The sequence below is a fragment of the Mercenaria mercenaria genome, chromosome 14 (assembly GCF_021730395.1).
Source record: "Mercenaria mercenaria strain notata chromosome 14, MADL_Memer_1, whole genome shotgun sequence".
Classification (NCBI taxonomy): domain Eukaryota; kingdom Metazoa; phylum Mollusca; class Bivalvia; order Venerida; family Veneridae; genus Mercenaria; species Mercenaria mercenaria.
The window spans coordinates 73,767,057-73,778,044 of record NC_069374.1 but is presented as its reverse complement, the minus strand read 5'-3'; the positions used below and the strand labels follow the sequence as shown (position 1 = coordinate 73,778,044).

Here is a 10,988-nt window from a genome sequence, read left to right as displayed (position 1 = left end):
TCTATTTTTTGGAATAAATATGTTTAAACTAACTGCAAACACTACCATGTACCAAATTCTCAGGACCTGTCTCAACCAGGCTCAGACCTCTCTCAATTTTGTTCACATTGTTTCGCTTGGCCTCTTTCAGGGGCTGAGAGAACTAAAATACAAACACATTTAAATGACTTCTTCTCACGAATCACTTGTTAGATCTTCACCAAATTTTACCTTCTTTTAAGGTCCTCTCAGGTTTGTTTAACTGGTTCTGCTCTGCCCTTTTTACGGCCGCCACAGCTAAGCAACAGAAAAAAATCTTTAAACGACTTCTTTACATGAAACACTTTATGGATCTTCATCAAACTTTGACTGTAGAATCCATTGTCCCCTCTTAAGCTTATTCAAATGCTTTCATTCCGCTTGGACCCTTTTAGGGGACACCAAAGCTAAAAAAAGAATCTTTGAACGTGTAGCTGACGGCAAAATGTTATGTCATCGCTTAATATCGCCGCCATTTTTCAAAGCGCCTGTGCGTTACCTATAAGCATTCTATCTGTTTAGTTTGGATTTTTTTCTTTTACATTATGGACTAGATTTATACCAATAAAAACCACGAAAGTGTGAATATAATATATATTTTGTTGCTTATCTTTTTTTAATAATATTCAAAATCCAAACGCATTTCCATAGATGAAAATATTTGCCTCTGTTGTATCTTATACCAAGGACACATCGCCACGTCTCATGGAAAACATGCATTCCCCGGCCAATTTACACATGAAAAATGTGCGTTGTGATGCGTCATAAAACGTTTGCAATGCCAGTAACCATCGTTAGTTGACGAGTTGTCGTAGAAGAGAACTATAATTTTAAAAGTATTAAACATCGGATCAAATGATCGAAAATCACACACTTAAACACCACAAAGCACTTCACATATAGACAGGTAATGACACAAGTCTATACCTTAAATAAATAAATTCAGCAAATCAGTGATTACACTCAAAGAAACATGTATAAAATGTACTTTGAATAATTTAACTTCCGTGTTGACATCACTAAGTTATTTTATTAATTGCAATTCAAAGAGTACAATATTGTCAGTGTTGTATTGGGTGACAACTAATAAATTCTGACACGGATCGAAACAAACGGAATATGGTTGATTCACTCCATCAGAACCTTCAGCGACCACGCCAAGCTCCTTCATTCCCCCTTGTCCTACCTGTATGATTTTGTTTGAAGTAAATGCACTTGCAAAGATATTTCCCCTTTTGTCTGTACAAACTCCAAAAACGTTCTTTAACTTTGCATCATAATATGATTTTACCTGTCCCGCTAAGTTAAGAGTTACTAAACCATTACTGGTAGTTACGAACAAAGTATCACCATCATCAGAGAACACAAGGTGCCAACAGTTCTGAAATATATACTTCCCGGAACTGTGCACGACATTTGGTTATCCAATGACACGAACTGGATTCTGTTGTTGTCTAAACATACCACTGCTTCTTGCTTACTTATACAGCAGACGCCATTCGGTCCGTCCGGAAGGTCACATTGGTCGACAACTGACATTTTTAATATGTCTACTCTTTTCAGCTTTTTATTGTCATGATCAGCAACAAGAAGAAAACCATTGTCTGTGAAACAAGAACCGCGCACCTGACAACGGATTGTGTCACTTGATGTTCTAACATTCAATGATCGGGTATTAGTGACTGTGTACAGGGTAGTCCCTGGCTGGGAAAGAACGGGACGAGGATTTTTGACAGTGCCTAATGTCTTTATATTTTGCAAGAACTTCCGTATATCTGGATTTTCTACAAAAGATAACGTTGTGTCATTGCGCTCCTTCAGTGAACGCAAAACAATTTCAGTTTCAGCAAATTTCGTCTGGGCAGTTTTCATATAGACAAATTGTTGAGCTCGATTTCCGTCTGACTTCTGTATGTTATCAGCATCTCGTTTCAATGTATCCTCTTCCTTTTCTGCATTGTTTTTCTCTTGGTGCAGAATATATTCTATTTCACTAAATTTCTTCTCGACTTCCTTTATTGATTCTTTTTCCATATTTTCAAGCAGCATTTCCATTTCTTGTCGGTGTTTCTTGATAGCATTAATAGCTTTTGTCTTAGATCTGACTAATGTTTGTAAAAAGGTTTCTCTAGATTCCTTCATTTTTGTCATCGCGGTCTTCATATCTAACAACTTTTGAACCGTTGTATCCACATCCGCTCTCTGAAATGCCGTCTCAATAATATCAGGTATCGACTGAACGTCTTTGCAGCTTCTGAAACGACGGGAGGGTTTTATTTATGGTACACTGCTAAAATGTTTGTCCCATGTTTATCCAAACTAAATTGTTGATGGAAAGAGGAAATCTTGAGGAATATCACTTCATTTATAATTTATGATTTATAATCTGTGCTTTTTATTAGCCAAGAGATCATATTTTATGACATTGTTTGTCAGATTTTGAGTCTCACTAAATTATTTAGCCGGAAATGATAATTTCAAAGCAGTATTATTTGTTTGATAGTATTCTTTGTTACAACACACGATAAGTTCCTATGTATTATCAGTTTAACCTATATCTCGCTTTATAAGATAAAGGCGCATTGGAGTTTATATTGTCAAAGTAAACGCTCCACCAACTGAATTAATTTAAATATAAAGGTGCATTCGAAAACATAGGAAACTTGTAGATTTATTTATATATTCAGTACTGCAATACGATCTCAATAAATTGTAAAAATAAACCTGATTCATATTTCTGACGTTTTACCTGTGGTTTAACGCCATGCAAGTTGTACATCCGACCACGTCATGGTTTTCACAGAACATATCCACAACCTTTGTCTCATGGTAGCTGCATCTAACTGTCGGTATCTCTGGTAGATCTGTTGTGAAAGTGGTAGTCTTAAAACTTGACTTATCTAAGAGGCTATGACCTTCTAAAGTTGGAAAGACACTGTGCATGTCTACACATGACTGACAACAATATCCCTGGCATTCAACACAGTATTTCACAGCCTCCCTGTTCTTATTCAGTTTAACACAGGTTGAACATTTGAAGTTAAATATTTCATCAGAGGTTACTTCACTCCCACCTGTCGCCATTTTGTCCTTCAGAAATTTACTTCCTCTTTCGATTCGCATGCGCATAAACCGAACCTTTCAGCAGAATAAAATAATCGGCGTTTTCGTAACAATTAAACAATAGTTGAGTCATGAAGACTTACTCCCGTTGGAAACTAGAGCTATTACTAAAGGTAATTAATACCAAAAGACGCCGCTTTGATTTAGGAAAAGCAAAATGTTGTGTTCGGGATATTTCGCCTACAAATGCTACGTTCACCATGGACCTGAGATTAGCACGCTGTTAGTCGTCACGACGAGGTTACTATCTGATGACAGTTTTATGAACATTCTTCTAGCAGCTAAGAAGATAGAGTGGTCATAAATTTAAGCTATTTTATCTTTGACCACCAAGTGTGACATTGACTTGGATCTGGTGACCTGGGTTATGTTCTTGACATTGCATCTGGATGAGGTTACCAATTGATGATAATTAAATCTTCCGAACCCATTATTACGGAGTGGTCACGAATCTAAACTATTTAACTTTTGACCTCTGTGACCTTGACCTTAAACTTAAAGGCTCGGGTTATTTGTAATGCACTTCATTTTGATGGAGTTACAAAGATATGGAGGGGACATGAAGCTTTTTGACCTACATGTGTGACTTTGACCTTGGATATTATGACCTCTTGGTTGAGCGCTCTGCATGTCAACTTCATTGGTTAAATAATTGATGCTAGTTTTATGAAAATCTTTCCAGCTGTTGAGACAGAGCAGACAAAAGTAATTCTATTTGACCTTTGACCTTTGCCTTGGACTATGTAACATATGGTGTGCGCTCTGCACATCGTCATGATGAGTTTAATTACGTATCTTCCCAACCATTTTGAAGATATGCAGCGGACAGCCCGCCCGCTTAGTTCAGTAGGTAGAGCGTTGGTCTACGGATCGCGGCGTCGTGAATTCGATCCACAGGCGGGGCGTATGTTCTCCGTGACGACGTGATAAAAGACGTTGTGTCTGAAATCATTCGTCCTCCAAGTTGGCAGTTATTTGCGGAGAACAGGTTTGGCTCCCTCTGAATGGTGCCGTGATATGAACGTCAAGCTTCAGGTTCTCTGTGAATGGTGCCGTAAAATGAGTTGCCGTCTTTGAACGGTGACGAGAAATAAACGTGAACTGAATGCCGAACTTTAGACGTTCTGTGAACAGAACACATTTAGTGATTTACCCTGGGATAATGATGATTCACATATATCTTAAATGTAACCTTTTCTTGTTTTCTCTTCGGCACTTAAAGCAAAACAAAGTATTTACAAAATTACAGAATACAAACTCGTTCCTTCAGGGTATTTTCAATCTATGAGGGCTGTACTTGTATGGTTAAAGCTTAAACATTTTAACTGTATACAGTGTTTATAATTATTCGTCGCAGTGGGATTATAAAATTCTCAAGTGATGCATTTTTAACTTGATTTACATACAGTTAAATTACCCAAACCTTAAAAAGGAATAATTGCGTACTTAAAGGCAGTTTCCATATATTTTCAGCAAATAAAACTGAAATTTATCTCTGGTGGGGAATAAAAAACAAAAGTGTTTTTGGAAAATATTTAAAGAAAAAAAGCAATAACGCCCATAAAGAAAGAAGGGCGCAAACTACGTGAAATAATGCAGGTAATTTCTGTAAAATTGTGATCTGGTTTGAAATCGGCAGAAGACGGTATTTCTCTGTTCAATTTAAGTGAGACTTACAAAACTGATGAAAACTTACTAAACGCCTATATAGGCCTTACTTTGTACTGCCTTAGTACCAACTTTTCGAGCATTCTGTTTTAATCTGTCGGAAGGTTTATTCAAAGGCAGTGGCTAGGGTTACGGTACCGTAATCCTAGCCTCTGATTCTAGGATTACGGAAGTTCCGTATTTCTAGGCAACCCTATGAGAATAGGCTAGGATCACGGACTGATGGGGGCAATGCTTTGCAGTTTCAACACTTGATGTAACCCATTCATGTCAGGGAAGTACATGCAGGCATTATGTAATGCACTTGTGTGTGGCAAGAAATGGAGTGGTCACAACAACAATAAAATTTATCAACTTTGTGTTCAATACACTTCTATAGTTTGTTCAAAAGGTAAAGCTAAAAAATCTAGTCTTGTTCAATAGCAGTTGTTCATCGACAAACAAAATTGCCTGGTTTGATAAAATGAAAAAGATAAAGCTATACAATGTATTTCAATTTCTTCAATACTTCTGTTTGCACTCTATGTCCTGACATCATGTGTTCTTGACAGTCTAACAGAAACAGGCAAACTTTGTAACACTTTATGAAAGTTTGGAAAGAAAGTCAAAATATTCCAATATGTGAAAGTTTAAAGGAACAGGATTTCCTTGAACTGACATTGAAAAAATCTAGGCTATGTTTTCTAATGTGTACAATACTTATCAATTAAAAAAGTCAGGAATGTTTTTTATTACAAATAAGCATCATTTTAATAAGGAGTCATCATTAGTTAACACACAAACACCTGTAAAAAATATTTTTATAGATCTACCTTTTTTCCATTATTACGGTACCGTAATCCTAGCCTCCGATTCTAGGATTACGGAAGTTCCGTATTTCTAGACAACCCTATAGGGATAGGCTAGGATTACGGAAGTATTTAAGAGGCATCAAATATATGTTAGGACATGCATAAATGATGTTGTAAACTTACTTATTTCACTTAAAATAGCCACTTTTCATGCCTGTCGTATTATTTTGTGTTATTGATCCGCCAGTTTGGTGGGTTAGTAAAAGAAGAAAGAGAAAAGAAAAAAGAAGAACGATTAAAAATGAAAGAAAAAAAATGCAAAATTATGACTACTCTAAACAAAAAACAAAATTACAATATTTAAAAAAATAAAAAAACAAACACGATTACTTTTTATGGAGATTGAAAAGAAAAAGAACTGAGCCATGAAGTGAGCGCCTCCTCGTGGTGTGGCCCGGATGTAGTTGGACAATTAAGTTTACAACATCATTTATGCATGTCCTAACATATATATTTGATTCCTCTAAAATACTTCCGTAACCCTAGCTTATTCTCATAGGGTTGTCTAGGAATACGGAACTTCCGTAATCCTAGAATCGGAGGCTAGGATTACGGTACCGTAACCCTAGCCACTGCCTTATTCAAAATTATGAAGATTTCACGTCAGCTATCGCAACCGGAAATATGAAGACTTTACGAGTCGTCGAAACCGGAAGTATGGAGACTTTACGACAATCATTGCAAGCGGAAATATCAAGTCATCGCAACCACAGATATGAAGACTTTACTTAAGCCATCACAAGCGGAAATATGCATACTTTACGACAGTTCACGCAATGCTGTGATTTTTATGTAATAAAGTATGGCATATTTTCTGCATCCACTTAACAGATAGTTTTCACGAATATTAAAAAACCTTTCATGAAAAGAAACTCTTGTTCTAAGTGAAAAAAACACGATTGTGCCAACTACAACACACGATAATAAATTAAGATATTTTTTTTTGCGAAACCATACTTGTTTTGGTGAAAAATAAATTAAGGCCTACATGTATCTTGAAAAATGTTTTTTTTACGATAATCTTAAAAATGTCATGAAACTCTTATAAACTTTAAAGAAAAAAAAGAATATCGCGAAAAAATTAAACTTTACTCGAAAATTATCTACTTAAATGTATGCAGAAATATGGCAAGAAAACGTTTGTTTTCATTGAAAATAAAAGGTTTTCGCGAAACTTTCTTTTTTTCACGAAAACAGAGAGTTATCTTTATGCAGTACTGGGCACTATTGTGACATATAAGCTCGATAACCAGAAAATAATTTCACGATAACGTTCTCATAAATTCACGAGTTTATTCAATTTTTCGCGAACCTCGAAATTTATAAAATTATCATCGTATGCAGAAATATGCCACCATAATAAAGAGACATAAATACAGTCACATAGAGATATACTCGATCATTTTACAGTACGATTAAAGCAGAAGATTTTTCTATTTATTATTTTGTTAATCCTACTTATTCATGCACTTAATTGAAGATATTACATGGGTGTCTTTTTATATTGAATTTATTAAACGAGCTGAATAAATAATAAAATGCGAGGAATATGGAAAGTCACAAATGTAATATTCTATTTATCACATGTAAGCTTTATTAATCAGTGTCAAAAGTAACAGAAGAAAATACCTAGTCTTACTAAATAGATCTCTTTATTTCTTGATGGTAAAAATACATGAGCAATGTGATAAATATCTGTGGATAATAAATAATATTACGTCCCAATTTCACCTAAGCATTCCATCTGTTTGGTTTTGAATTTTTTCTTTCACATTATGGACTAGATTCTTACTAATAAAATCCACGAAAGTGTGAATATAATATACATATAGTTGCTTATCTTTATTTAATAATATCCAAAATCCAAACGCGTTTCCATAGATGAAAATATTTTCCCCTGCTGTATGCTTATACCAAGGACACATCGCCACGTCTCATGGAAAACATGCGTACCCCTGAATTTACACATGAAAAATGTTCGTTGTGATGCGTCATAAAACGTTAGCAATGCCAATAACCATCGTTAGTTGACGTGTTGTCGTTGAAGAGATCTATAATTTTAAAAGTATTAAATAAATCAAGACGAAAGAAGTGTCTTCCCTTGTGTTAGTTTTGAGTTATAGTTACTATCTAGATATGAATGAATACCTTTCGAAAATCGCACACTTAAACACCACAAAGCACTTCATATGCCTATCTAGACAGGTAATGACACAAGTCTATACCTTAAATAAATAAATCCAGCAAGTCAGTCATTACACACAAAGAAACATATGTAAAATATACTTTGAATAATTTAACTTCCATATTGACATCCCTCAGTTATTTTTAATCATTGCAATTCAAAGAGTACAATATTGTCAGTGCTGTATTGGGTGACAACTAATAAATTTTGACACGGATCGAAACAAACAGAATATGGTTGATTCACTCCATCAGAACCTTGAGCGACCACACCAAGCTCCTTCATTCCCCCTTGTTCTACCTGTATGACCTTGTTTGAATAATATGCACTTGCAAAGATATTTCCTTTTTTGTCTGTACAAACTCCAGTAACGCTTCTTAACGTTGCACGATGAAATGTTTTTACATGCTGTCCGTCTGCGGTAAGAGTTACTAAACCATTACGGCTAGTTACAGACAAAGTATCATTACTGAACGTAAGGTGCCAACACAGACTGAATAAATCATTGCCGGAACTGTCCTTGGACACTGTGTGCAGCAGGTTGCCCGCCATATCATGTATGTAAAGTGACTTACTGTAGTCAGTAATGTACAATCTTTTGTCTTTGTAAGCAACTCCGTAAGCTGCATGGTCTAATTTAATCTGCCGTGTGCATGACATTTGGTTATCCAATGACATGAACTGGATGCTCTTGTTGCATAAACTTACCGCTGCTTCTTGTTTACTTATACAGCAGACGCCATTAGGTTTAGATGGGAGGTCACATTGGTCGACAACTAACATTTTTACAATGTCTACACGTTTAAGATTTATGTTGCTATAGTCAGCAAGAAGAAGAAAACTATTGTCTGTTAAACAAGAACCATGCAGGTTGCAGGGGTATAGGTCACTTGATGTTTTAACATTAACTGACCGGCTATTAGTGATTGTGTACAAGGTAGTCCTTGGCTGGAAAGAAACGGGATGAGGACTTTTGACAGTACCTAATGTCTTTATATTTTGTAAGAACTTCCGTATATCGGGATTTTCTACAAAAGATAACGTTGTGTCATTGCGCTCCTCCAGTGAACGCAAAACAATTTCAGTTTCAGCACATTTCGTCTGGGCAGTTTTCATATAGACGAATTGTTGAGCTCGGTTTCCGTCTGACTTCTGTAGGTTATCAGCATCTCGTCTCAAGCCATCCTCTTCCTTTTCTGCTTTGTTTTTCTCTTGGTTCAGATTACATTCTATTTCACTAAATTTCTTCTCGACTTCCATTATTGATTCTTTTTCCATATTTTCAAGCAGCATTTCCATTTCTTGTCGGTATTTCTTGATGGCATTTATAGCTTTTGTCTTAGATTTTAGTAAAGTTTCTCTGGATTCCTTCATTTTGGCCATCGTGGTCTTCGTATCTAACAACCTTTGAACCGTTGTATCCACATCCGCTCTCTGATATGTCGTCTCAATAACATCAGGTATTGACTGGACGTCTTTGCAGCTTCTGAAACGATCAGAGGGTTTTATTAATGGTATTCTGCTAAACTTTTTGTTCCATGTTTATCCGAATTGAACAACTACTGAAAAGAGGAAATTTCGCTCGTTTTCTTTTAGTAGAATTGAGGCCAGGTAATGTTTTTCAGTAGAAACATGGACATTTATAAAAGTACATATAGTATACATAGATACTATCAGTGCTGCCAGTCAGTTCCATTTTAACTAAAATTAATAAGCAGTAGTTAATCACAAAATATTGTTTTCAATTAAAACAAGGACTAAAAGGCAAAATTAATATTTATTTTTACAGACTGGTTTGGTGAAAATAACTTAAACATACAATGTATTAGTACATGCTTGATAAATTATTTGACTTTTGTACAACAGTTAATCTTTTCTATGTTAAACAATTGTGTATCTTAATCTTTTCTATATTAAACAATTTTGTATCTCAGTATGTGAATCTGATTATGTTATCAGCGGATATGAAGTGTTGTGGTGAATAGTAAAATATGGTTCATTGAATACTCATAAAAAAGGAGAGATAGACAAGAAAAGTGCTCTGTTTTTATTGGCACATTTGAAATGTATACCTTTCTTTTGAAAATTAAAAAAATATTCAAATAATTATGTCAAATTTTCTATTGAAAAATGTGACATGTCATATTTTCTATTAAAAAAAACGAGCATCTATTATCAAGTTATTGTGTAACCAAAAGTGAAGGTGTAGGCCTGATCTGACATTGACTGTTACAGTGTGGTAATCACTTGATAAGAAGGAGGCTTTATACAAAACCAATCGCACTTATAAAGTAAAAGATAATGGTAATAAACAAATATGTATAAATTCGTCATTCAGATAAAATACACAAATTATATAGTTTACTGAATATTTAGTCTGGCTACCTGACTGCATGCTTATTTTCTTTATAAATACTGCAAACATCTTTTTCAAAGATAAAACGTCTTGATAGTACCCCTTGGTTTCACTTGTATCATCATTTCTTTAACTCTATCTCGCAAGTAAATAGTTTGGGGTCTGTATTGTCAAAGTAAACGATGCGTCTACTGAATTTGTTTATTCAAAAATAAATGCGACATCTATTTTTAATACAAACAAGCGATAAGATTTAAATAAAACGACAAATAATTAAATGACTCACATTTCCCCAACCTAGATATCTATTGAAATAGTGTAATCAATATTCCGTGCCCGCTCAATTAAATATTTTACCTGTGGTTTAACGCCATGCAAGTGGTACATCCGACCACGTCATGGTTTTCACAGTACATATCCACAACCTTTGCCTCGTGGTAGCTGCATTTAACTGTCGGTATCACTGGTAGATCTGTTGTGAAAGTGGTAGACTTAAAACTTGACTTATCTAAGAGGCTATGACCTTCTAAAGTTGGAAATACACTGTGTAAGTCTACACATGACTGGCAACAATACCCCTGACATTCCACGCAGTATTTCACAGCTTCCCTGTTCTTATTCAGTTTAACACAGGTTGAACATTTAAAGTTAAATATAGATACTTCCTTCCCACCTGTCGCCATTTTTGACCTAAATGTACTTCCTCTTTAGATTCGCATGCGCATTATAATTGACCGAAGCTTAACTTGTAAAAATGATATCTTGGCAAAATAAGATAATTCTTTAT

General features: G+C 35.1%; 2 protein-coding genes across 2 annotated transcripts; both read right to left on the bottom strand.

The window, feature by feature from the left end:
- Positions 1–1,350: 1,350 nt before the first annotated feature.
- On the bottom strand, positions 1,351–3,156 carry LOC123527705 (uncharacterized). The gene is made up of 2 exons (XM_045307335.2): positions 2,768–3,156; positions 1,351–2,272 (listed from the first exon to the last, which is right to left on the bottom strand). Exons 1-2 carry the CDS (start codon positions 3,145–3,147, stop codon positions 1,351–1,353), a joined length of 1,302 nt encoding a protein of 433 aa, XP_045163270.2. The 5' UTR covers positions 3,148–3,156.
- Positions 3,157–7,293: 4,137 nt separating this feature from the next.
- Positions 7,294–10,884, bottom strand: LOC128546142 (uncharacterized). Its single transcript, XM_053523899.1, has 2 exons — positions 10,559–10,884; positions 7,294–9,331 (listed from the first exon to the last, which is right to left on the bottom strand). The coding sequence occupies exons 1-2, from the start codon at positions 10,882–10,884 to the stop codon at positions 7,993–7,995; spliced, it is 1,665 nt and encodes a 554-aa protein (XP_053379874.1). The 3' UTR covers positions 7,294–7,992.
- Between the last annotated feature and the right edge of the window lie 104 nt (positions 10,885–10,988).

Bases quoted from the DNA above. Each gene is read 5' to 3' on its own strand.
- LOC123527705 (XM_045307335.2), bottom strand. From the start codon at position 3,147: ATGCGCATGCGAATCGAAAGAGGAAGTAAATTTCTGAAGGACAAAATG. The intron at 2,273-2,767 runs GTAAAACGTCAG...CCGTCGTTTCAG, and splicing joins TGCATGGCGTTAAACCACAG to AAGCTGCAAAGACGTTCAGT.
- LOC128546142 (XM_053523899.1), bottom strand. From the start codon at position 10,884: ATGGCGACAGGTGGGAAGGAAGTATCTATATTTAACTTTAAATGTTCA. The intron at 9,332-10,558 runs GTAAAATATTTA...TGATCGTTTCAG, and splicing joins TGCATGGCGTTAAACCACAG to AAGCTGCAAAGACGTCCAGT.